The 26,814-nt window shown below is 36.5% G+C and overlaps 1 protein-coding gene and 1 long non-coding RNA gene across 5 annotated transcripts in view; both read right to left on the minus strand.

Moving 5' to 3' along the window:
* The window catches only part of pih1d1 (PIH1 domain containing 1), a 28,303-nt gene extending 26,369 nt beyond the window's left edge, over nt 1-1,934 (minus strand). The window contains exons 1-2 of one of the 2 annotated variants that reach the window (XM_051887903.1): nt 1,787-1,934; nt 1,476-1,558 (exon numbers count right to left, since the gene is read on the minus strand). In XM_051887903.1, the coding sequence (XP_051743863.1) occupies nt 1,476-1,558; nt 1,787-1,802 (99 nt within the window). In that variant the 5' untranslated portion in view covers nt 1,803-1,934. Of the gene's footprint in view, nt 1-1,475; nt 1,559-1,716 lie in introns of both variants that reach the window. The other variant, XM_051887904.1, reaches the window with a different exon arrangement.
* A 314-nt stretch (nt 1,935-2,248) lies between these two features.
* Nucleotides 2,249-23,609, minus strand: LOC127509499 (uncharacterized). 3 transcript variants are annotated; one of them, XR_007929257.1, is made up of 16 exons: nt 23,314-23,609; nt 20,870-20,952; nt 20,670-20,741; nt 14,525-14,584; nt 10,875-10,979; nt 10,657-10,783; nt 10,404-10,424; nt 10,014-10,046; nt 9,381-9,437; nt 9,235-9,282; nt 8,237-8,263; nt 7,452-7,487; nt 7,245-7,342; nt 3,303-3,359; nt 3,138-3,160; nt 2,249-3,027 (listed from the first exon to the last, which is right to left on the minus strand). It is a non-coding gene; the product is annotated as an uncharacterized LOC127509499 (long non-coding RNA). The 3 variants fall into 3 exon arrangements; XR_007929256.1 differs by having other exon boundaries at nt 9,390-9,437; nt 23,314-23,604; XR_007929258.1 differs by lacking the exon at nt 23,314-23,609 and adding an exon at nt 22,982-23,048 and having other exon boundaries at nt 9,390-9,437.
* Between the last annotated feature and the right edge of the window lie 3,205 nt (nt 23,610-26,814).

The raw sequence follows: 26,814 nt of genomic DNA on the forward strand, positions 1-26,814 counted from the left end.
TCATTTTTGGGTGAACTAACCCTTTAAAGGCCCACTGAAGAGTGTTGGAACTCACGGCATTATTCAATGTGTTGACGTAATTTCAACTGATTTTAGAAGAAGAAACAAACGCACTACCGTCTGAGGTGCCAGTCAGGAGGGATAGGTCCAAATATATATGAAAAGATATGACTGCATACTCAACTTGCAAATAGTTTATTTACCAACGTTTCGGCAAAAAGCCTTTGTCAAGGTGTGTAATTTCAACTGAAACAGGAAGACAGGGCTATATAACGAACAGCCCTGCCCCTTTTTTAAAACAGCCAATAGCGTTTCGTTTATATCACAGCTCGGCCAGAGCCGCTGAGCTCTGTAAAGCTTTGGTTTCCTTCTCATCACTAACCGTTTCTCCTCTTAATCTCCTCTATATCGCTTTAAAATATAGCATTCTGTGCAGAATTTAAATGGGTCCGATACGTTTTGTGGTCTGCGCCGACACGCGCATGTGATCCGCTCTGTGCTCTCGTGTCTCTGGGACAGAGCAGACTGTTCTCACGCTGCGGCGGTTCACATGACACTGACGGGAAAACGAACCTCATACGCATCAATGGAAAGCATATTTACACTGTCTGAATAGTTCCCTATCCTCTATATAGTGCACTATGTACCATTCACCATGTAGAAACTAGTAAACTAGTAAAAAGCTTCAGTGTCTGTTGATAGTGTAGGAGGGGGCGGGACTTCAGATTATAGAGAGCATTTGATTGGACAGAAGATCTTATGAGAAACTGAAGTGCGATGTGATGTCATGAAAATCCGTGATCCATTTTAGCGTAAGTGAGAGACTAAGTTTTGAATGCTTATATCTCCTAATTGCGAATTTTGTAATTGTTTTGGAACACACCAGCTTATTTATAACCTTAAGGCTAACATATTAATACTAAAAGCTAAAAAAACTTAAATTTTGATTTCATAGGGACTTTAACGCTGCTGCCTTGTGAGAGTGTTTCTAATACAACGGCTGAGGGAGTGATGGCAAATTTGACATATTCCTCTCTTCTGACTGCTGTAATCAATCTCTCTATATTTTTTCCCTCTTTTGTAAAGTCATGGAAGCAAATGGAAATAACAAAAATTATATTTGCTGACAGACTCGGTCACCACTATTCACTTTCAATAATTTTCAGTCAACAAATGTGAATGGTGAGTCTGTCAGTCACTAGCATCTCCTTTTGTGTTTTGCAGAAGAAAGGTAAGTCATACAGGTTTGTAACAAACCTGTAAATGATTACAGCATTTTCATTTTCGGATGAACTATCCATTTCAATGTGCATTTTTGTTGCACTACAATTGAAACGCATTGGTAATGGTGCTCGTTTACTGTAACACCTGACTTCCCATATTCCACTAAGGTTAATGATTATAGCTAGGACCTGCTTCGAAACACAGCAGAGTACTTATGTAATTAATGAGCTTAGTTGTGTCAAAGCTGTTACCTGAAGCAAAAGTTGTTGATACAGCTCCTCTTGCTGTTTCTGCTCTAGTTCAACACCGAGGAGAGACGCGTCCGTTTCCATGACTACACACATGAACGTATAAAACAAATTAGCAGTACATAAAACATAAATGTTAAGTATGTAATCTGAACAGCTGTCTACCCAAAGTGTTACGGAGAGCGACATATTACAGCATTGCTAAGCTGCTAACTTATGAAGATAAACTTAAAGCTCACGTTACCCACGCGCTTACAGCTGGAGAACAAGTAGATATAAAACCATACAGCATGTTTACAGCTTGATATACTCACTGAGCGCCTCAGGCATGCGATAAGAACGAGCGTAGTCTTCACATGAGTGTGTTTAGCATAACGAAACAAGGGCCTTTCTTGTAAGTGTGTCAAAATAAAAGTACCCACGAAAAAGAGAAAGAGAAAGAAAGAGAAAAGAGAAAGAAAGAAAGAAAGAAAGAAAGAAAATGACGTAAGCAGCTGTGTGCTGTGCTTAATTAATTCAGGCAGATGTCTGATTTTATTAAATAAAAAGTAATAAAGAAACAATAACTGTTCAACACTTTTTTTATGGACAAGGGATAGTTGGTCAGTTTGAAATTTTCTTTTCTTTTCTTTTTCTTTCTTTCTTTCTTTGTGAACCCACAAGCGATTTTACATGCGAATATGGAGTTAAAATAATATAATATAATATAATATAATAATATGGTAGGAAACAAACACATAACCACATCTTGGTAATGAAGACAAAGAAAATGAAAATGTCATTCATATTTTTAATGAGAACTTTTTAGTGCCATTAAATGAGGTTCAAGATAGACATCATATTTCTTGTTTTATTGTATGCATTTTGCAGCAAACAATTACACACACAGAAGCATCAATAAAATACAATAAACATTCTGAGATACCCAGAATGCTGCACATAAATGCTGATTGTACCCTCTTACACACAAACATACCAAAATATAAACATATTGCATAAAATAAACAATAAAATAAAAAAAAACTGCTTAAAAAAGTCAGGATATAATAGTTTTATTATAGCAGTAGCTTAACTGTAAATACTTTTCCTGGCCCTTGTTCCTTTCAAAAGAAACTCCCTGGTACAACCATTCAAGGCCTGAGCCCTGAGGGGTATAGATCATTTTTTAATCCATATCATCACTAACAGGATCATCATAGTGCACACTGGGTTATTTACATTTGCATTTAATCATTTAGCATTACACTTTTATTTAAAGCAACTTACAAATGGCAACTTCAAAAACCATGAGCAGAGGTACTTAATAGATGAAGGATAACAGTTATGGATGTACATTCAGGACAATCATATTTAGAAATGGAAACATGTACAGGCTGTGTGGACGTGTTTGAGTATATAAACCTGAACTTCTTGTGATGTCAGCCACAAATTCAAAGACAAACTGTGCCATGCACATGTAATAACTGATGACTATAGAAACTGGAGAAAAACAATTCCAGACAATCATCTGGAACAAGAAGGCAGGCGAACAGCATGGATAAGCTGTTTTCAAACACTGTTGATTAAAAAAACAAACAAACAAAAAAACAGATTAGATATATGCATAACTTCTTGTTAAAATATAGTAGAGAGCAGCTTAAAAAAAAAAAAAAAAGAGCAGCTTACCGAAGCAGTAAAATGTCCATTTACTGCAGGGTAGAAGAGAGAAAAAGAAGAATAATGTGATTAATCAAACATTCTTCTCTGTAATGTGTTGTGTACATGGCTGAACAATTGATAGGTACCCTGCACATTTTAACCCTTTTTCAAAAGCTACGAAGTTGGTGTTACCTAAATCTGGTCTTCCACTTGAATTTGTAAGAGGCTCACCTCTCCACTTATATTTGCCTGTAAAAAGAAAAGAAAAAGAAAAGAAAAGAAAATATTTTTTTTTTTCTTTATTACCTAACAAAATTTGAATGGTCACTACTGAAGGTATTAAAACGCTGCTCTCATAAGACATAAATTTACTGGCTTAATTAATGGAAGTTCCTGGTAAGGTGGTGGACAAATCTACAAAATAAAATAAATAGATAAAAATAAAATAAAATACAGTAATACTATAAATGATTGAAATCTCAGCAACTCAAGGATTTCCAGTTAATTTTAATCAAATGTTTACTATATTTTTTTTATTCTGAACAGGTACAGCAGCATTAAATGCTATAATGCATAAATACTCTGTATAACGGTATACATATTAGGACATTCTCACACCTCAGTCATACAACGAAAAGGCGTCATGCCTCAGACTAAAAGGATTCAGTCATCGGACAAAACGGCATCGCGCCTCAGACTGAAAGGCTTCAGGTCTCAGGAAAAACAACATCAGGTGTCAGGTCTCGTACAATTAGGCATCGGATGAAACGGCCTCAGACCAAAAGGCATCAGACAAAACGGACTCAAACAAAAAGGCATCGGATGAAACTGTATATTTAACTGTATTCTCAAATTGATGGTGTGTGTGCATGTAGGCCTATGTGAATTATGTATAATCTATCTATGGTATTCATTTTATGTAGGCTATTTATGTAATCCCTGGGCAATGTTCTTTATGTTATTGTTATTCGAGCATTAAAAACGAATAAAAAAAAAAAAATAAATAAAAAAAAAAACAGAGAGAGTGAGAGAAGGGCCGAAAGTAAGCTGAAGGCTACCTGATATTTTATTCTTACAGCTTTAATTAAATATTACACTGGTTAGGTTATATACAGAAAAGAACATTACTATTTAACATTGGTCTGCAGAAAAACAGCAACGGACTGAATGAAAATGTAATCGACTCTCTGACAGTAGGTTGCGCTGGAACAGCAGAAATAAAGCCGTTTCCCTGGTAACCTCTGTACACAAAGTAGTTGCGCTTATAACAACGCAGCTCGAAAGATTTTTTACTTCCCTTATGAAAATGAACCATGGTTTTACTACAAATAAAACCAAAAACATTATTGTAGTTAACTATGGTAACCACAAATTAACCATTATAGTTTATGGCATTTGTAGTAAAACTATTTTTATACAAATACAATAAACCCGCCAAAAAAAAAAAAAAAACATAGTTACCACGCTGCCTTTTACTATAATAAAACCATGGTTAATTTTCGTAAGGGTCATAATAGTTTGTAACATACAAGCTAGTTGCAATGTGTTATTTAGCTAACTTTTTAAACATGCAAATAAAACTAGCGAATAGGCTAATACAAATTTACAAAATAATCTCAGTGGGACATGTTTTATAAAACTTAGTATAACATTTAACAGTTAGAAAACTGCGTGCATGTGACGTCACATTGAGGCGGAGCAATTCGTTTCCTTCTGATGGTGCGTTCACACCAGACGCGAATGAAGCGTTAAGCGCGAGTGATTTACATGTTAAGTCAATGCAAGTCGTGAATAGACATCCTGCAGCGCGAATTGAGCGTTTTGTCCATTTGACATTTTACAACTACTTTCCCGCTGACGAGTTGATGTGTTTATTCAGAGGAAGTGTGCAGAAACGAGACTGGAGCCGCCCGGCAGAAGCCACTCTCATGGTGCGAATTCGAGTCTGTTGTGAAGTGAATTTCACGCGCGAATGAAGCGAGTAAACTCAAAATGTTCAAGCGTCCAACTACACGCGAATAGAACGATTTATTCATGCAAGTCACTTCTGGTGTGAACGCCCCATGAGGCATGATGCCTTTTCGTTGTAAGACTGAGGTGTGAGAATGTCCTAATATGTACACCGTACTGTATGTACTTATTATTTATATGGATCCTCTTTTATGTATTAGTTCCGTAACCCCCATAGATACTGAGAGGGATAAGTTGCCCTAATAATCAGATATGGCCAAACTGTTCCCCCAATATTTGATAGTTCTGATGCTGCTCTGCTGTTCTTCATTACACACTCTGTTTTTTGTTAAGATGACAAAAATTAAAAGAAAATAAGTTACATTTTTAGCGTGGTCAATGTAAAAATGATTGAGATAGCCAATCAAATCAAAAAAGGCAGGTTTTACTTTTCACAAAAGCCAAGCATGAATACCAGCACAATGCTTCCATTTTACAGTTTTTCTCAATCTCTTTGGCCCAATTCTCGAATGAGGTTTTTATTTCTCAAAACAATAAGTTCACGTTTTTTGTTCACATCAGATTTGGATTTCTTATTGATTTAAGCAATTTGCATGTGTTTTGGCACATGTGTGCAAAAAAAGTAAGTACAATTGTCTACAATTTGGACAAGATCTAAATGCACATGGCTTGTTGATCAAAACTGAGTTGATTCTCAGTGAAACTGTCAAACTCTTCACAACTTCTAAACATTCCTTCATCATGTGAGCCTCCACGTGCAAAATGATCCATTCAGTTATCAAAATCTGTCAGACATGCATGCATATTCCATAAATACCTGTGACATTGAATGTTTGTAATGTCTGCTGAATTGGCAAATGGCCTGCCATTGTAATGAAATAGGAATAACAATCTTACCTATCAACCAATCAAAAATTGGAAGCATACAGTAGGCTATATGGAGTTTGCCCAGCACAATCACTGCCATTTTTGAACATGGAGGAACGTCTAAATCCCTAAACAGCAACAGCAGTTTGTTTTTGTAGAAATGTGTTACATATAAACTGAAAATTCACAGTTGCTGATTGTGGAAGAGCAAGATTTGTACGAATGTGTGGTGTTAGTGCCTATTCTATTATGTCTTCCCCTAACGCCACACATTCTTACATATCTTGCTCTTCCACAACAAGCAACTATGAATTTTCAGTTTACATGTAACACATTTCTACCAATATGTGCTGTATAAATAAAAATGTTCAGTCCCACTTTATATTAGGTGTCTTTAACTACTATGTAGTAACATTTAAATGAATAATTTGATACAATGCACTTATTGTGTACATGTTTTTACATTGTACTTATATTTTAAAAATACCTGCATATGTAATTACATCTGTAATTAATTTCTGTGATTACATTCATAATTACACTGTTGACTCATCCATTACAGTTTTACCCACCCTTAAATCTACCCACCATAAATCCCACCTCAATAGCAGCGAAAGTGGTTTGCAATACAATAAGTACACTGTACTTATTTTATGTAAGTACGTAGTAGATAAGGACACCTAATATAAAGTGTGACCAAATGTCCATTTTCTTTTTGAGTACTACAGTATTGACTTTTCCAAGTAAATTTTTACTTAATGCTGTAATCTGTATCTAAAAAGATCAGTGTGATACACAATAGAATTCAGCTCGACAAAACTTGTGCAGTGTAGAAAACAGTGTCAACTAAAAAGTAGTAAACACATGCAATTTGTATATAACAAATATTTCCATAGTGTACAAAACTTATAAACATTTTGACCAGTATGGCTCACACGAAGACAAAAACACTTTTTATTCTGGTGGCACTGGTTAATTTACTGACACAATACCTAGGTTTTAAAGCATGAATTAAATGTTTTGGGTAAGTTACGACATTTCTGATGTTCCAGCAAACAGTTGTGACAATTGCACTTACAGTTTAGAGAATGTTAAGATTATTTTGAAAAATGTGCCAAAGTGATTGAGAAAAACTGTAATGGTGAAAAGGTGCAAGGTAAGATATAAACAGCTAAACCCCTACTTGAGGGGGTTAGAGCCTCACCTGCTCAGGTGTCTGCTTGTGGAAATATATATATGTTTATATTAGATAAAAAATTATACATCACACAAGCCACATTAATGCTTAGACCATACCTGGGATTTCTCAAGGTACTTCTTTAATACCAACAGGAATAGAACAACATTCAGCAGCAGAGAGAAAGCGAGGGCTCCAGAAAACTTTTTAACAGTATCTTGAAAAAAAAAAGAAATATTTTAGTTTACAAAGAGATTTGCTGGGAGAAAGAGAAGAATGGCAAGCAAAAACAATTGGTCAGAAAGACCCACAGCTCTCACACTTACTCCAGAGATTCTGATTGTCATCTTTTAATGCTTGAACTGTAATAAAAGAGGAAACCACACAAAAACATGAGATATAGAAGCCATCGTCAACTTAAAATGTGATATAGTGATGTGAGCATTCATGATAAATTATAAAATGAGTGGTTTGTTGACTTGGTTAATAGGGAAAAAAAAAATCAATATTAGTTTTTTAAACAAAAATATTAGTAATTATTGCAATGTACAAAATTATTAGTGATTAGTAAATGGCTATATTAGTGAGATTAGTAATTAGTGACAATGCACAAACTGTGGCAACTTTATTAGTGCACCTGTACACCTGCTATATCAAAATCAACCAATCATCAGCAAGAGTACAAGTATGTATACATGGACTTCAGAATGAGGAATAAATGTTGACTTTGATCATTAACAAAAGCAGCCAGATAGCAGCATTTCTATAGGTGTTAGGCCTTGTCAAGGAGAGAGACTGTTGATGGGAAGATGACTGAAACAAAGACACACTGCACTGGTGCTGTGCAGAAGAACCTCTCTCATATATGCACAATATGACAGACGGCATACTCCAGGCCACATTACACTCCTACACTCTTAGAAAAAGGTTTAATGGTGTCTCTATAGAGAATCCTTTGGCTCTTGACTCACAGTTCTGTATAGAACCTTTTTTTTCTAAGAGTGTAGCTAAGAAACTGTGGGCACAGTCCTATCATGTTAAAGTGGCTTCTGAGTGAATGCTGAAGGCATTATACTACAGATGAAGCTGCTCTCACAAGAGACAAACTTACTGATGCTTTCTGTAGGTTCTGATGAAACTGTTGACAAATATACAAAATATTGCATATTCACATTAAAAACAAAATTAAATAAGGCCATAAAAGATTGAGCTCTACATATGAGCAAATCAAGCATATTTCCAATTAAATTTCTGTTTTCTTGAAATCTGATCAAATTTGCACTAATAATTTCTAAACAAAGGTAGGGTTTTATGCTTACTGTATTAAAGGGTTAGTTCACCCAAAAAATGAACATTTTGTCGTTAATTACTCACCCTCATGTCGTTCTACACCCGCAAGACCTTCGTTCATCTTCAGAACACAAATTAAGATATTTTTCATAAATCCCGATGGCTCAGTGAGGCCTCCATTGACAGCAAGATAATTGCCCAGAAAGCTACTAAAGACATACTTAAAACAGTTCATGTGACTACAGTGGTTCAACCTTAATATTATAAAGCAACGAGAATACTTTTTGTGCGCCAAAAAAACAAATAACGACTTTATTCAAAAATATCTAGTGATGGGCGATTTCAAAACACAAATCAGTGGTTCGGATCGCGTATCAAACTGCCAAAGCCACACCCCCCAGTGGTGAACCATTGAAATTTCGAAACACTTATGACTTAATGAAGCCTCGTTTACTGAAATCACGTGACTTTGCCAGTTTGGCAGTTCGAAGCTTCATGAAGCAGTGTTTTGAAATCACCCATCACTGTAGTCACATAAACTGTTTTAAATATGTCTTTAGTACCTTTCTGGGCATTGAAAGTGTTAATTATCTTGCTGGCAATGCAGGCCTTACTGAGCCATCGGATTTCATTAAAAATATGTTAATTTGTGTTCTGAAGATGAACGAAGGTCTTACAGGTTTGGAAAGACATGAGGGTGAGTAATTAATGACTGAATTTTCAATTTTGGGTGAACTAACCCTTTAAATGCAAATAAAAACATTATAATCTTCTTATTGCAACTCTACAGATTTGTGTCTTCAATAATGATTTGCTTACTTTCAGGAGCTGTGATGTTTGGGCTGACTGTTGTTAAAGATGTTGTGCCTATGTGTTAAAAAATGTGGTATGATGTCAATTCACATGACAGTCAAATCTTTGCAGTAATCTGTGTTGAGTATTTGAATATGAAATACAATACTGACTTTGCTTACTTTTATGAGCTGTGGTGACTGAATCGAACGTTGTAAAAAATGTCGTGCCTTATGTGATTTATTAGAAAACAGAGTTGCAATTAGCTTCAACAGAACAATATAATGCCAGGCCTGTGCTCAGAAAGTGGATATATGTACAAAGATTGTTGAAGAAATCTGTTTCATCACAATAAAAATGTGTTACTATAAAAATATCTATTAAAAGAGAAGCCAAAAGATTTGTAAATTACAACAGTTTGTGTTGTTGCAAGAAAAGAGAGAAAGAGAAAAAAATCAGTTATCCTTTGAATATGAAGTTTTACCCAAGCATTATCTTCAGGTTCATATGTGGTTCAACAAGTAAAAAACCCAGAGATGCTTATCAAAAAGAGCAGACAGAGAAAGAGATACTTTGTGGCTAGTTGTTGTCACTATATTAAATAAAGAGGTTTGTTTAGTAGTGGTTGTTTAGTTCATGTACTTTCAAACAGATCTAACATAAAACTTGGATTTAAATAATTTAATAAATGTATATTCTAAATGTACATGAACTAATGATCTGTTAAAATTGTAAAACTTGTGAATGAGTTAAAATATCTGTGTTTGCATAAACGTGAATATGAAATAAAAACTGAGTAAGCTTACTTTCAACAGCATTTGGGCTGATCGTTGTTGTACCTATGTGATATTACACAGTTTCAACAGATTAATAAAGCATTGATCTATGTGCTACAACACAGAGATGAATGTATAATACTGTGTGTGCTTGCAGAGTTTCATGGGAATAATTCAGATTTAACAGTAAGAGTTACTAGAAACATCCAGACCAAAATTCATGGCCCAACATTTCTAAATCACAGTTTGTGTACTGTACGTGTATGAAAAATAATCAGTTATTGTTTAAATACAAAGTTTTCTTTAGCATAATTTTCAGCTTCATATCTGGTTCAGCAAGAAAAACAATAACTCATTATTAGGAAGAGTAAACAAAAAGATACATTGTGGATATGAGGAAGACAAAGTCAAATAACTTACCTTTTGATGGACATTTCAGATCTAAGTAGAAAAGTGGGAGAATGTGAGCAAAAACCATTACATTACATATTTACCATTCCATGCAATTTTGTTTGTTTATTAAATATTCTGGCTTATTAAATGCTTTCAGCTACTAACAGAAAGAAGCCTTGCCATTGAGATTTATGGTGGCCATTGATCACACTATGAATGAATGAAGGTTGGGCAAAAAGGGAAAGAAACAGGGTAATGATGAAAGGTTAAATGTCCTTACCTGATATTGTTCCACTACAAGATCTTCTATACATATCACCAAATACAGTTGTGTTGACAGTGCTTACTGTGTAAGCATCTGTGCAATTAAGATTCACACACATTTGTTCATACTTTTCTGAAAAAAACTAGAGGAATAGGAAAATCCGCAGTCAGAAATTATTCTATTTGATGTTCAAAATAGAATGACAGAATCTGAAGAATAAGCTGTATACTCACATGTAGCATTATTTTAAAAGTATCTAGCACAATTAATTTGTCTTTTTTCTTGTTTTTCATCCAGGTTGAACACAAAGTGTTTATTACAGAAAGAAGCTCATGTTCCTGAGGAAAGTCACACAGGAGACAGGAAAATATCATAACCATAACATAACCATTATTGCTTAATAAATTCAATTATTTAAACTAAAATCCATACCAGTATAGACTGGCTGACAAATGCAGTTTTGTTGCTGAAGTTAATAAATTGTTATATTATAATATTTCTGTTGTAACATCTGGTCGGTAACACAATGATCGATTCTGCTCTAGGCCTCAGCAAAGCTTCTACCCGTTGGACTTTTTCATTTAAATCACAGAACCGGCTCCAACAAGTCTACACCTAATAGCTCTTTAGTCACATTAGTTGCCTTTGCAGATGCTAAAACAGAAACATCTTTGTTATGTCCCTCCGGTGACTTCAAATGATCTCCACAAATCAACTCTTCACCCACTGTAAAACCCGATAAGTTACGGTAACTCAAACCATTTGAGGAAACCGACTGCCTTAAACCATTTAAGTTTTAAAACCAATAAATATGAGCACTGTAAACTCTTATACATTAAGTTATATTCACTTATATTTTAGTGTTTTAGTGTTGGTTTAGTCAATCATTAGAGTAATGGCTATTATAACTATCAAAGAGACTGTCATTATATACTCGCATGTATATAATCAAATAACATACAATATATATGGTCTTAAAAGTTTTGCAGCCCATCCTCAACCTAACCATAGGCTCTCTTCACCAAAATGGTAACCCTACAAAACTAACATAACAGAACCTCCTGTAAATCCCAACATAACAACATTAAACACTAAATATGTCTCCCTATGTTAATCTTGTGCAAAAACACAAAATTACACTAAATTTCAACATTTATTTTCTTCATACAGTAAAGCATGCTGGGAATCAGAAATCTATTGCAACTCAATCATTTTCACCCAAAAATGAAAATTCTGTCATTAATTACTCACCCTCGTGCCGTTCCACACCCGTAAGACCTACATTCATCTTCAGAACACAAATTAAGATATTTTTGATGAAATCCGATGGCTCTGTGAGGCCTACATAGGGAGCAATGACATTTCCTCTCTCAAGATCCATAAAGGTACTAAAAACATATTTAAATAAGTTCATGTGAGTACAGTGGTTCAATATTAATATTATAAAGCGACGAGAATATTTTTGGTGCGCCAAAAAAAACAAAATAACGACTTATTTAGTGATGGCCGATTTCAAAACACTGCTTCAGGAAGCTTCGGAGCGTAATGAATCAGCGTGTCGAATCATGATTCGGATCGCGTGTCAAACCGGCAAACTGCTGAATTCACGTGACTTTGGCGCTCCGAACTGCGGATTCGACACGCTGATTCATTACGCTCCGAAGCTTCCTGAAGCAGTGTTTTGAAATCGGCCATCACTAAATAATTTGTTATTTTGTTTTTTTTTGGCACACCAAAAATATTCTTGTTGCCTTTATAATATTAATATTGAACCACTGTACTCACATGAACTGATTTAAATATGTTTTTAGTACCTTTATGGATCTTGAGAGAGGAAATGTCATTGCTCCCTATGTAGGCCTCACTGAACCATCGGATTTAAACAAAAATATCTCAATTTGTGTTCCGAAGATTAACGAAGGTTTTACGGGTGTAAAACGGCACGAGGGTGAGTAATTAATGACAGAATTTTCATTTTTGGGTGAACTAACCCTTTAAGTTCAGTTTACTACAATCAAATTTTGAGTTCCTGCAAATTTGTTCTATTAAGTACAATGAACTTTCATTATTATTTGAGTGAAACGAACTCAATTCATTTAATTCATTTCACTGTTCGGTTTTACAGTCGGTCCATGTGGCAAAGGACAATGGAAAAGCACCCAATATAGACACAGACATGTCCCCGCATTTAACTCATAATTGACGTATCCCAATATATATATATATATATATATATATATATATATATGATGTATTCCTGTGTGTATGCTTATCCTATGTTATATTAGCCTAGCTGTGATTCTTTAGTTATGTTAGGGTAACATCAAATGCTGATATCCAGGTTTAAGTATGTATCTAAAGTATGTATCTAGTATGTAAATGATAGAAAATGGTTGCTAATGTAGTAAAATAAAAATGTGCAAATGATGATATGAGTGCAGATCTTGACTGTACTAGGTCTTCACTGTATACACAGTTCCAGTGATGATTCATTTTATTAATATCATAGCAAATAAAACAATCTGATCCCCGCCGACAGGAAGGACCTCCTGCTGCACTCAGACTTGCACTTTAGTGAAAGCAGTCTGTGACTGAAGTTGCTGTTGTTAATCTCCCCCAGGACGTGGAGTGGATGTGAGAGATTGTTCATTATCGATCTCAGCTTAGAGAGTATTCTTCACTCCACCACCTGCTGGACTCTGTTTCTATCTCCCATACGGACACCCTCTCCCCAGCACGCCACATCAAAGAACAGAGCACTGGCCACCACTGTCGCTGCACAATAGGGGATGGTAGATGTTAAATGACCTCAGCCTCCTTAAGAAATAAAGTCAACTTTGACCCTTATTGTACACCATCTCCATGTGGCTCTTTCAGTCTAGCTTGTTGTTGAGCTGCACACCAAGGTATCTGTGGCTGGAGACCATCTCTATACCCTGGATGGTGATCAGAATTGATTGTGTCCTCTTCCTCCTGAAATCCACAATTTTTGAGATGTTAAGCCGGAGATGGTTGTGGTCGCTCCAGACCACAAAGTCCTCAGTTGTTCTCCTGTACTCCTCCTGGAGAAAGCAGTTGTCAGTACTGTACTAGAAGTCCACTGTGTAGATGGTAAACAGAAATGGGGCCAAAACGGTTCCTTGTGGCACCCCCGTATTACTCAGGATTGTATTACTCAGGACACTATTCATACACCTGACCAATGATGAATCCACCTGCATTGTCCTCATCTTCTCGCACAGCAGTCGAGGCTGAATCGTATTGAAGGTGCTTAAGAAGTCAAAGAAGCATGTAAGCAAGTAGCATGTAAATGAGGGCATCATCTACACCCATATTGGGCTGATATGCAAACTGTGGAGGATCCATGTGAGTTGACATGCTAGCCTTGATGTAAGAGAGGACCTGTCTCTCAAACGTCTTCATAATATGTGAGGTGAGCGCTACAGGTCTTTAATCATTGTGGTCGGTGGGGTGTCTCTTCTTAGGAACAGGGATCAAGCAAGATGTTTTCCACAGCCCAGGGACCTTCTGTAAGCGCGGGCTCAGATTAAACAGGTATGTGAAAATACCACACAACTGTGCAGAGCAGGTCATCAGCAGTCTGGGGCTAACATCGTCCAGCCCCACTGCTTTCCCCGGCTTCAGTCGGTCCAGTGTGTGTGTGTGTGTGTGTGTGTATTTCCCTTTTAAGCTGATTTAAATGATTAACTTTTAATTATTTAAATATTTCCCTTTTGAGCTAATTTGCTACACTGTCTTTTTCTGTGCAATACATGTGGGACAACAAGAAACATCAGTGTCTAATACTGTTTATAATACAATATACAACTACTAATAAAAGTAAATAAGTAAATAAAAGTCATCTTATGTTGTTTGCTCTTACCTTTGTTTCAGATGAGAATACTTTAATTTCAAACAAGTGTTCTTCCAATAAATGGTCATCCTATGAGGATTCAAAGAAGATACAGCACATATATACATGTATACATAATGTACATATTTAAGGAATCATACAGTCAGTATATATAATCAATCATAAAATAAACATCTGACAGTGTGATCAGGATATCATCTTTATCATGTGCATCTTAAAGGGGTTCATTTTTACAATGATTGTAGATTATCCTTATTATTACATGGCTAGATTTGGGGGGGGGGGGGGGGGGGGGATAGACTGCATTGTGCTACAAGAGACATGACTGGGTTTCAGGGACAACAGTTTAAACTAAAAATATTTCATCATGTACTATGTACTCTGTCGTCTACTCTAATGTATGCATTCTCTAAGCTTATTTTGTCTTCAACCTGTATATTTCCGTACAGAAATATTTCTGTACAGAATATACAGTGGCCTCAAAAATATTTGAATAATGTCTTGTAGTAGCAATTTCATTACATTGCACTTAAAATATCAAACCAAGTGGCATCTGCAAACAAATAATGCTAGAGCTTTTCTAAGAACTAATTTCACTTTTCTGAACCACTCTTTCAGTTTTTAATTGCTTTTAAATTTTCATGGATGTTTGAAGTCAGTTCCCCTCAAGTTCAGACAAATCCTCTAGCAGAATAGCCAGAACACAGCTTTTATAGGCTAAACTGGCAAGTATTTAGTGATCTCCCCTTTCACTAGAGCAATGGGCTATATCAACGTGATCTCATGAGAAAACGTGTGTATTTTTACGTAAATTGTGGTTCTACCACACGTACATTTACTTACGTTTTCATACACAAAAACGTACAACATTGACGTATTTAGAGGACTAAAACGTAAAAATACTTACGTATTAACAGCAATAAAAACGTAAATCATGTAACGTAAAGTGTGAATGTATATGAATTCCCATGTATTAATATTAAAATCGTGGCTTTAATGATTTAATGTTGTTTTTAGTCGAATTTATTGAAAGCAGTTTACTCATCTACTTAATATGAAATAACATTTCTGTTCGTGACTTGTGCTGCTCGTTTCGGAGGATTGCATAATGTTAAACAAGACTACAATTTAAAACCTTATGAATAAATTTTCTGTAATTGTTTAACCATTTTGTAATATTTAGTTTGTTTGCTGTGAGACACAGAAGGCGTTTTCTCCTATGCAGTGACTGACAATACAACCATAAGATACACCGAAGCACAACATAAATTCACAAATCACATCCATTTTATTTGTTCGCGGTACTCCAAATCTTTAGAATCCATATGTTTGTAAGGAACAGATCCGAATTCAGCCCTTTATCCATCGATCTTCATCTTCATTCTCAGCAACAGCGACAGTCACAGTCAAAGCTCGCGCTCGTTATGATTCAAATTTGAAAGTAGCGCCACCATCGAGAAGCGTTACGACATGGTTTACGGCACTGATATCGAACGCTCATTGGTTCTCACCTGCTTCGTCACAGATTGCGACATGCCGTGTTTCAGTGGATTGACATTTGAAATGAGTGCGCGCCTTCACGGAGAGAAACTGAATTTATCATATTTTCATGGATTAATAACTTACATTCTGCTCTGTACCCTATAAGAAACTATTACCGCCAACTATTACTCATCATCATTTGAACTACTTTTGGTACCACTTTTGACATTTTCGCAAAAAAATAAATTATTCTGATTACGCTTGTTTGTCTGTCATTCTTTTATTTATAACAGTAGGTAGTTTAAAGAAATGGTTATGGGTAGGTTTAGGGGTAGGTGTAGGATTAGTGGCTCAAAATATCGTTTTAATGTTATATTTTTACTAAAATTGTAATTTTCCTACACATTTCTGCCCATTATGTTTTATTCTTTTAACATTCTGTATAAAATGGGTAGGTTTAGGTTCGGGATGGGGTTTAGGGATCTTACATTTATCTACAAAACGATAAAAGGGAAATTATACATATATCTTTAAGACATGATAAGATTCGTAAATATTTTACGTTTTTTCGCTGTAAAAACGTAAGTATTTTTACGTTTTAGTGCCATAATTACGTCAATATTGTACGTTTTAGCACCTTTCTAAACGTACAAAAATGTACGTTTTGTGTCTTTGAAAGTTACGTATTAATACCTACGTATTAACAATGAGACCAGGCTGGCTATATGCACGGAGCGTTCTTTATAACTTCCACATTAATATAAGCCAGCTCGAAAACTTCCGGCGAGATGTCATTTGCTGGTGTGTTGAGCATCAGTAGTGTAATACTTAGTTCATAATCAGAATATAGTCACTTAAATTGTCAGGCATAGCATTAATTTAGTTATTCAAACGTAAGACGACATAAAAAATAAATAAATAAAGACGTACCTCATTGTTCCTCCTCGGCTAAATTCAATTCGACCATCAGTTTTCACACTTTTATGTGAAAAAATTAAATATTTATTGTGCACTTTAAATAGATTAATTGAATAAAATGTGTGTTTTTACAAGAGTGCTGAAATCATTGATCTTGTGCTGCACTGACTGAAAGCTGCTGTAATTACAAAGGGAAAGGGCGGTGCTCGCTTTCTGTCATGAATCACAAGAAAAGTTATTGTTTTTCTTAAGATTTTTTGAGTACTTCATACTTCACATTGACAAAATGTATTTTTAAACCTAGTTATTTTATAATGTTTAGTCAAAAACGAAGTCTAAAACGATTAGAGGAAATGGCTGATATATGCGCAAATAAATGCTACTTTGCCGCCACCTGCTGGTTAAAGTGGTAATTATTGTCTTTTTTTATTTTTAAATAAGTGCTTTCTATCAAATGTTGAATTTCCTACATTTTGAAACGTTCGATTTTACAATGGGGACAATCTCAGAAGGATGAACAAATAATGTTTGTGGTCATCACATTAAAAATAACATTTCAAGTGCTGGGGGAAAAAATGCGTGTGCGTGTCTAATTACAGACACGGCGTTTTTAAATGGTGCCAATAGCTTCGTCTTTATTGCAATCAATAAAACTGGTTTATTGGCAAATTAGGTAAATGTGATAAGTGCATTAAAATATGAATACAACTTTAAAAAGTCAACCATTGATGGTTTTGTGTCGATGTACAGCGACTACAGAATGAACAGCTAACAGTTCACCGGAAATGCCCGAGCTGGCTTAACGACAATCAGGAAGTAACCGTGCATATAGTCAATTGCAGGAAACTGGCCCTCTTAAACCTAAATGGAATGGAAAAGGACTGGAAGGCCAAGAAAACCTTCAAACTCCGATCAGAAGTTTCTCAGAGTTTCTTCTTCGAGAAAATGGAAGAAGTCCAGGAGGTCACGCTAAATACTGATTTTTGCTTAAATTAAATATTAAATTAAAAAAAAAAATTAAATTAAATTTTTGCTTAAATTACTAGGAGAACCGTAAAATACATTTCCCACTGTCATTTATTGATTTCGCTATCAGTGATGGCTTAGTGAGTGTCTGCCCTACTGTTTGAACTGTGTTTCACACCTCACTCTCCTTGCTTAGTACACATTCATTGAGGACTGTTAGTTGCATGTTATGGACATAATATCCCAGCAAAACATTGGTCTGACAGCAACGTTGTGTCCCTGGTCGCGGTAGGACGGCATGAAAATATGTTAAACAGAACATTTCCTAAAAATGCATCCAGATATGTTTGTACATGTCTATAATTCTCTGGGGTTGCATGTATAATTGTTACTTTGACTTTTAGCTATGTGTAGTTCATATAATACTTAATTCATTAGCAATGTGCTGGTGCGTGTAAATACACACTCGTCCTTCCCCGTAGGTATGCGCTTGCACCTCCCTGAATCCACCCATACAGCCCTTCGGAAATGTTTAAATGGAATTAAGGCAATGAAAATGCATGATGAATAAAGGACTAGAGAGAGAAGGAAAAAAGTGCTAATGAATCTGATGAATATTCAGGTGGCTGCATGGGCTGCTTCTGGTCCGGCGAGAGCTGTCTGTCAGCTCTGATCCGTTTCCTCTCTTTCTTCACAGCAGCACCACAAAAACACAAAGGCTGCTTGACAGGTCTTAAAATGAATAAGATGAGCTATTTATTATAATTATAATTAAGTCATAGAAAAGTCATGGAAATTATATTGAATATACAGTTCTTATAGTTATGCTCTAAATCCATTAGGTTTAGTATTTTAGGTCTGCTGAAAAGAATGCGTCAACTGGTCTATTTTTTTTTTTTTTTAAATATATCTTTTACCCACTCATTAAAGGATAATAAGGATTTTAAAAAATTATTCTTACTCAAAATTTCTACCCAATAAAATATTTTATTCATTATAAAAATAACCATGCTGATTTAAGATGAAAGTTAGCATTTTCTGCTTTCTAAATGGATGTTATAGATCTAATCGTGAACAATTAATCTGATGTGTATGTTTAATTTTTTAATAATTTTTTTGACCTCATAAATGTCAGACTTCTCTCTGGTGACATATGCAGGATTCTCCAATCATTTAGTCCAATTAAACCCTGCCCCTGTAAACTCGCATTTATCAGCCTCCACTTTTGAGTACAACGGCCACATCTCAAAATCCAAAACTAACAAGGATGCATAGTCAACATCCTAAATTTTGATATTCCATTACACCCAGTCGTATATCACAATACGAAAGAAAACATCTGTTGCTACTTACATTTCAGTGACTTTAATTTACATGACTGTTCTAGGTCTAATTCAAATTTAAATCACTTTAAGTCATCTTGAAGCCCCTTTGGAAGTTTGCTGAGGCCCTCTATTGAGCCCCAGCCCCCTGGTTGAGAACCACTGCTTTACTGATACCATATCAGTAAATATAAAAATATGAAAATGTCTATTTCTTAGCACAACCTAGTGTTATTGCTATTGCTCATGTTTAAAGTAGGCAAGCTGTGAGGGTTTTAATTTTTGGCCATTTTTATTTTAGTTCTTTTAGTTTGTTAGTTTTTCTCTATTTCAGATAATGAAAATGCTTTCATTTAGTCTTCATTTTTAGTTTTTGTTAATGATAACACCCTGGGGGCTGATGATTTAATGCAAGTGAAAGTGTTTCCCCTGGCCTACAGGTTGTTAGGAATGCATCAACTATCTCTTTCCAGGTCACTGAACTATTCTGACCTCTCTTGAGCTGAGTGCTCAAACTTTTCCTAGCCTACGTTCTGGCCGGCTGTCGCTGTGCCAGCTCTCGTGGTTGATGCAGAGACGGGGTGGAGATGGTGTCGGGGAAGTGATGACAACGGAGAGGCAGCAGCTCAGGACGGAGACCCTGGCCACCCTGCCCCCCCTCGCTGAATCTTCTACCCCCGTATTCAGGGACACGGATCTCATCTCTGGACTAATATCTCAAGCAGTCCACAGATGGGGAATTAAATTGGAGAGCTGGCTCGGTATCAGCCGAAAGATGAATGGAAGGATGGACGGATGGAGCGCAGGGTGGCAGAGGGAGGGAAGGTTGCAGAGAGGGAAAGGAGGATAGTTGTAGATGAAGAAAGCAGACAGGAACAGTGGAGGAAAAAGTGTTGGCAGAAGTAGGAGTAAAGCTAAGAGAAGCACACCTCTTTTCAGTCAACTCAAGCCTGACTGCAGGAAGCATATGCCGTATCCGTTCATGAGAACACCTAGGTCTTACACTTACACATGCAGTTCCTGATTATTGCATAACAGTACTGTAGCTTTACATGATGTGGAAAACAAAGCGATGGGTAACAAAGCAATTTTGGCAACACTTTAGTTTAGGGTCCAATTCTCAATATTAACTAGTTGCTTATTAGTTAATTCATTAATAAATAAGACAACATCTAAGACGTCCATTCAAATTTCATTTTGGAACTATTTTTCAACCATGACGGGACGTGTCGGAAGGATGTCTTTTCAACGGTCATTAAACGTCAAAATGTTTGCTGGGATGGCATAACATCATGGCAGTGACCTCATTTTAGAAAACACTGTAAATCTGCAAATTATTGCAGGATACTTTCCCAAGTTACAAATTCAGAAATGTGTGAGATGAAAGGCACTTGGATGAACATCTCAAGATTTGGTTGCAAGTAATTTGGGCAGAAAATATAAAAAACTATGAAGGACAGACTCACCAGATGCGTCTTTAGGTCATTCGGCATACATGCAGGCTGGGCATAATGAACGTATGTGATGAATGAAAATGCCTGTGAGGGAATGAGAAGCAATCAAGTTCCATCTCAAGAAGTCTGGAAACACTGTGACTAGGCCAGCTCTTCTTGTAATACAAGAACTCCACTAACATATTAGCAAAGACTTAGTGATTAAAACTCACAGTGATGAAAATCCAGACTTTCCCAATCATTACGGTGTCTTGTTAACCATCAGAGTTTAGCTCCATATGACACAATGCTTCGCCTTGATGGATGCATAACATGGAGAACACAGAAGAGAGTCGATATTAAAAATTACAACACCAAAGATGGGCAAAGAAAGAATTTGCTAATTCTGTAATGGACTCAGTTTATTGATTCATCTAGACAAATGCACTCAGTCTTTTATCCACTTCAGTAAATGTGTAGCACAGAGAAAAACAAAACATCTAGCGGCCTCTAGAGTAACTTTAATAGATTTTCACTTACAGGACAGTAATATACATAAGTGTCAAGGGAATTAACAAACACTAATATTACTGGAAACAGTTTATACCCAATTAAAAATCCTCTTAAGAAGTATAAAGATCTACAAACTTTAAGCATTAACATCTGTAAGGACAAATGCATGCATGTGGTTATTAGTTATGTAACACAAAATCAGTGTTTCTCAACTCCAGTCCTCGGACCCACCTCCCAGAATGTTTTAGACAACTCCTTAATTAACACCCGTTGAGTGTTTTAATTGTTGAGACATTTCAATAAAACTGGAGTTAAGCCAAATTAAACACTGAGTTACACCTAAATCAATACTCGTAAAGTAACCAGAAGGACTTAAATATCATTTGAAGTGCAATGAGGCACTGGGCCCTTTCACAAGAGCACAGATTAGTGTCATACTGATCCATCGCAAGGGTTTTAACATTTAGGTCTATGCCTGGTTTCACAGACAGGGCTTAGACTAAGCCAGGTTTAGGCCTTAGTTCAATTAGGACATTTAATTTGCTTTTATAAATCTAGGCTACCCTAGAAAAAAAAAAAAAACTGGTGTGCATCTTGAGACAAAACAATGTCGCTGACATATTTTAAGATATGTCGGTGTAAGTTGCTTTCAGTTCAAACAGTTCAAACATGTATTTTAGTCTAGGACTAGCTTCAAGGGATAGTTCACCCAAAAATGAAAATTCTGTCATCATTTACTCACCCTCAAGTTGTTCCAAACCTGTATGAATTTCTTTGTTCTGCTGAACACAAAGGAAGATATTTTGAAGAATGTTTGTAAGCAGGCCGCTTTGGGGCACCATTGACTTCCATAGTAGGGAAAAAAAAAATACTATGGAAGTCAATGGTGCCCCAGAACTGTTCAGTTTCCCACATTCTTCAAAATATCTTCCTTTGTGTTCAACGGTTTGGAACAACTTGACAACTATCCCTTTAAGCCTTGTCTGTGAACACGGGGGTTAGTGTCATGGCACCTTACGTTTTGATGGCAAGTGGCAGTTGCCGCTGGTCTATGAAGCATTTTCAGTGGCACCTGGCATTTAAATTTATGGGGCAATAGGGATGAAATTTTGATATTGAAAAAAAACGGTGTTCATAATTGCATACTCATTTGTTTATTCGTTCACTAAGCCTTATAATGCATGTCAGATGAGTGCACAATATGAACAAGGGCTGGAGCTGTCACAGAAACAACTGTCACACGTGAGAGAAAAAAAATTAAGAACTGTGTTGTAATTAGGCCTAATACAAATGCAAAACATTCTATACCCTATTGTGTATATGTAGCCTATACATGTACACTTAGAGACTCGGCATGGAACGGAAGTTGAGAAAGTCTTTCTTCGCATTTTATACTATAACCTGGTCAAGAGAGTGAACTAACGTTATCTGCCCGAATATTGGATGGGAATGGCTGCACCCACTTAAAACCCTTTCACGTCTTTAGCATGCCGGCAGAGACTTGGTGCGACATGAATCGATCGATCTCATTCATCACACACAGGACAATGAACAAACAGAAACTTGACAACTGATTTTTCATTCAGTGAACTGAATGTTAACATTGGCTGCAATGGATGATGCATTTCCTGAAGGTAGGCTATATGCAATATTATTTAAACATGAAATGTCAGACATACAAATTTGTTTTAAATAATGTATCTGAACCGTCGGTACTATGTAATTACAGAGATGCTCTCATCATACGTTGGGGAAATGCCTACTACTGCCTAAAAGAGGATAAAAACCTCGTGGCATACAAAAATCCAGCGGTTGCGTTGCCAAAAACGTACCAATACGCCCCTCGCAATCGGTCGTCACCAGGTGTGCTGCAGTCTTTACCGCCTTGTGTCAGTGGCAGGAAAACGTCAGATGCCAATTCACTCAAATTAATTACCAATACTGTCTGCTTCACATACAAAATATCCGTCAAAACAAGACCAGTAGAAAGCTATTCTGGAATAGTAGCATGATATATACTACCCAAACAGTAGCTTTATATGTTGTATTCATATTTAAGTAAATACATACATTTAATTCTTTCATATATATTTATAATAACTAAGTACCCATTTTAGTTCGAAAACCAAGCATCTAATAGCACTCTCTCAAATATACGCCTTACCTTTCAGCCGCCTTGTCTTGTTCTGCAACATACTTTCACTTTCCTGCTTCAAGCAACGAGCCCCCTTGTGTTGCCGGGAGTTTAAAATCCCCCAAACACACCAGACAGGAAGCCGGAGAAAGTGACTGAGTGGAATTTGACAGTGTTTATATATAGTAAACGATGTTCTTATGTAGCGTGGGTTAACCGTGCTAAGTGTAGCGCTCTTTAAAACCAACGGCAACTTTAGGCGCAATTGCTCATTGACAAACGGAGAAAGTCCCCACCCCCTCTTACCGTTTCCTGTAGGTCATCGTGATTTTACCAAATAAGAACAACATCACTGTCCGAAATTTAGTTCTAACCCTACCTATAACTTTTCCCTGAAATCAGAGGGAAATGATGAATAACACGTGATACACCTAACCCTGATTGTAAGCCAAAACTTGACAAAAACTGTAAACTTGTCAAATCTGATTGGTTGATTGGAATGTTGTTCCAGGATCGACAAAGATAATGATCCAGGAACATGTTGTACTTGGTGACAATTACAAATTGCAGTATAATTAGAGGTTCAAGCACGTAGTGCTGAAACCTTATTGTAATTGTAAGGATTTTTAGGGGTTCAAGCACGTAGGGGGTGCTACAGCGATCAAAAGCGCGAAACCGCTCATAACCTCTAGACAAGGAATGTCAAACTCATTTATGTTGAGGGCCGGATTGGAAAAAAATAACCATTAATTTAAAAAAAAAAAAAAAAAAAGAAAGAAAAAAAAAAACCTTAGTTGCATTAGTATTAACCACATAAACAACAAATTAATTTGCAAGAAAACTAGTACACTGCTTTTTAAAACTGCATCTGTTTTTACAGCGAAAAAACTATTAGATTTTTAAAATAATGCTTTACTTAATATTTTTTTATTAGTGATGCACTTATTTTGATTTTTCATAGCCAATTCCAATTTTTTTAGAAGCAAATTGGCCGATTCTGATACTGGTTGCAGATTTTTTTTAAAGCAAATTTATTTGTTGTTTATATGTTTAAAAATATGTGTAGCTCTTTGATATTAGAGGCAAACACTGCATTTTTATCACAATCCCAACAAAGATGTTATGCACATGAGCATGAGCAGTTGTTTTTAATTTAAATTATTAAATTAGTGTGTGTGTGTCTGTGATTGTGCTGATTAGTTGATCAGCACCGCTATATAATGCCGCGTTCCAGGCAACCCGTAACCCGTGTTTTTCCAACCTTCTACCCGTGAAAGTGCACTGGAACGGCAGTCAAACCCATGACTTCCCACCGTGAACTCGTACTAGATCGATGTACTCCCAGTTCCGCGCTCTGACGTCACATAGCCTGCGAAACAACAATGGCAGCCCCTACGGGTGCGGTGTTTATGCACAAGTGCACGGTTAAATAACGTACAATAAAAGGTATAACAGCTTCTCTTGCCTCATGTGCCGTTTCCAATGGCGAGTAGTACGGGGGCTGCGTGGAGTTCCGATCATATGCGAATGCGGAAATTTCGGATCCGATTTGAGCTTCGGATGCATTGAAATATTTAAACTTCTGCGGCTAGACCGTATGCGACCTGCCGACCGGATATGATGTATTCTAATCAAAACTATGAGCTCGAAGTTAGAATTACCAGTATTTTAACACTTTAACTTTATCTGTAAACACTATTTCTGTAAAATGGCGGTTATTAATAATTATGTCAGAAAAAAGATTTATAATTATAATTATTAAATCAATTTTTACGTTGATTACCTCTATAAAATCTACTATGTTTTTATTTTAGATGTATTGAGGGTCATTTGCTTTGTATGGATCTATTCATACATGCATTAACGTTACATTCATTAAAATCGTTCAGTTTACCATGCAATAAGCCGAGGGTACGGTTGCTTCACGACCAATTTCAAAGTTCCGTGCGACTGCCGCTAGGAGGCGAAATGCGACAATCGGATGCGAATGTCGTGTGCAGTGGAAAGGCGGCTTTTGAGTCTCCCTGGTCCTGTTCTTCGCCTGGATTTCATGCTGGATTCACCTCGGAAAAAACACGGCTGTCCATTGCGTCCCTGCGCTGCCAAGAGTTACCATTTATCTCTTGCTCTCTTCCTAGCTTGGACTTTTCTCAATAAATTGTTATATTTCACATTCGCTACTGAATCTTCCTTTGGGTTCGTGACAGACATTAGGTGGCGCTTATGGAACAGCAGTGATATAGCGTTTCCTTGGTTACCGCTATACACAAAGCAGCGCTGCGTCGATAAATAGGCTACGGAGATAAGAGGAAAAGCCATCAATTTTTCTGAAGACAGTTCCCTTCATAGATACATTCATATCAACCCCGATTTAATATTTATTATTCTTCCTATTTTTCGCGAACAGTGAGTTTGTGCGTGGTACAGTATTTTCTCTGGCGCGTCTGTTCTCCTCTTTGTTCTCCTCCACAAACTGTGTTCAGCGTGTGCCTATGTTAACGTCCTGTTTAGAGACTTAATAAATATTTTCTCACAAATGAAATTTTGGGAAATTATTACAAAGCACTCTGTTTGCAAGCCTGGAATAAAGATTGACCAAAATAAAACTAAAAAACATTTGGATTTATGACCAGTGGACTAGTGCATCTCTATTTTTATATATATATATATATATATATATATATACAGTTCAAATCATCCCCCGGGCTGGATTGGACACCTTTGTGGGCCGTATTCAGCCCGCGGGCTGTATTTTTGACACCCCTGTTCTAGACCGTTTGTTCTAGACTCAAGTGTCTTATATCTTTGGAATCATTGCCTCAAAACAAACAAAATGTATATCTCCGATTTCATTTCCGGTATGCAAATTATTCCGCCATTTTGAATTTTGTCCAAAATTTGTACTTTTGCGAACTAGTCCTAGTCCATTTTCAATGTGAGCCGGCGGCGAGCAGCTGCGCGTCTTGGACGGTTTGGGCGTGGATGAGAGTTGAAGCAAAGTCCCTTTAAGACGAGTCATTTCACTCGGCGGCCATCTTTGAAACGCCTCTCGGGCATCCTGGGCATCATGCAGCTCCTATCTCTTTGAATGGGGAAACATCAATTCTCCAAAGCTGTTTGCCAAGCTTTCGATTAAATTTTATATTTGAAATCACCAATGAAATCTGACAACAACTGTCTCATAATTTTTTTTTTCCAAACGCTCAAATCATGACAAAAAAACAGTATTTAGGCTGGATCAAGCTAATGCGCATGCGCAGACCTAAATGCGCGTCTCTTGTGCCTCATTTCGGAGGCGCGCGTCTGACTGTTTCTATAGAAACCGGTGCTTCTAACGGCCGCTGCAGTGACGCGATGACTTTACAGGTCGGCGATTGGCTCTTATTTTGAAGGCGGGACTTATTCCACCATATTGAGCGTTACACTTTCTCCCATTCAAAACAATACGAGTGATGCGTCTTGAGTTATTCTATAGTCTTTGGTTGAAGTCAGGTCAACTTTATAGTAATGAGCTATGACGCGGTTCGGCGG

The sequence above is a fragment of the Ctenopharyngodon idella genome, chromosome 3 (assembly GCF_019924925.1).
Source record: "Ctenopharyngodon idella isolate HZGC_01 chromosome 3, HZGC01, whole genome shotgun sequence".
In the NCBI taxonomy this organism is placed as follows: domain Eukaryota; kingdom Metazoa; phylum Chordata; class Actinopteri; order Cypriniformes; family Xenocyprididae; genus Ctenopharyngodon; species Ctenopharyngodon idella.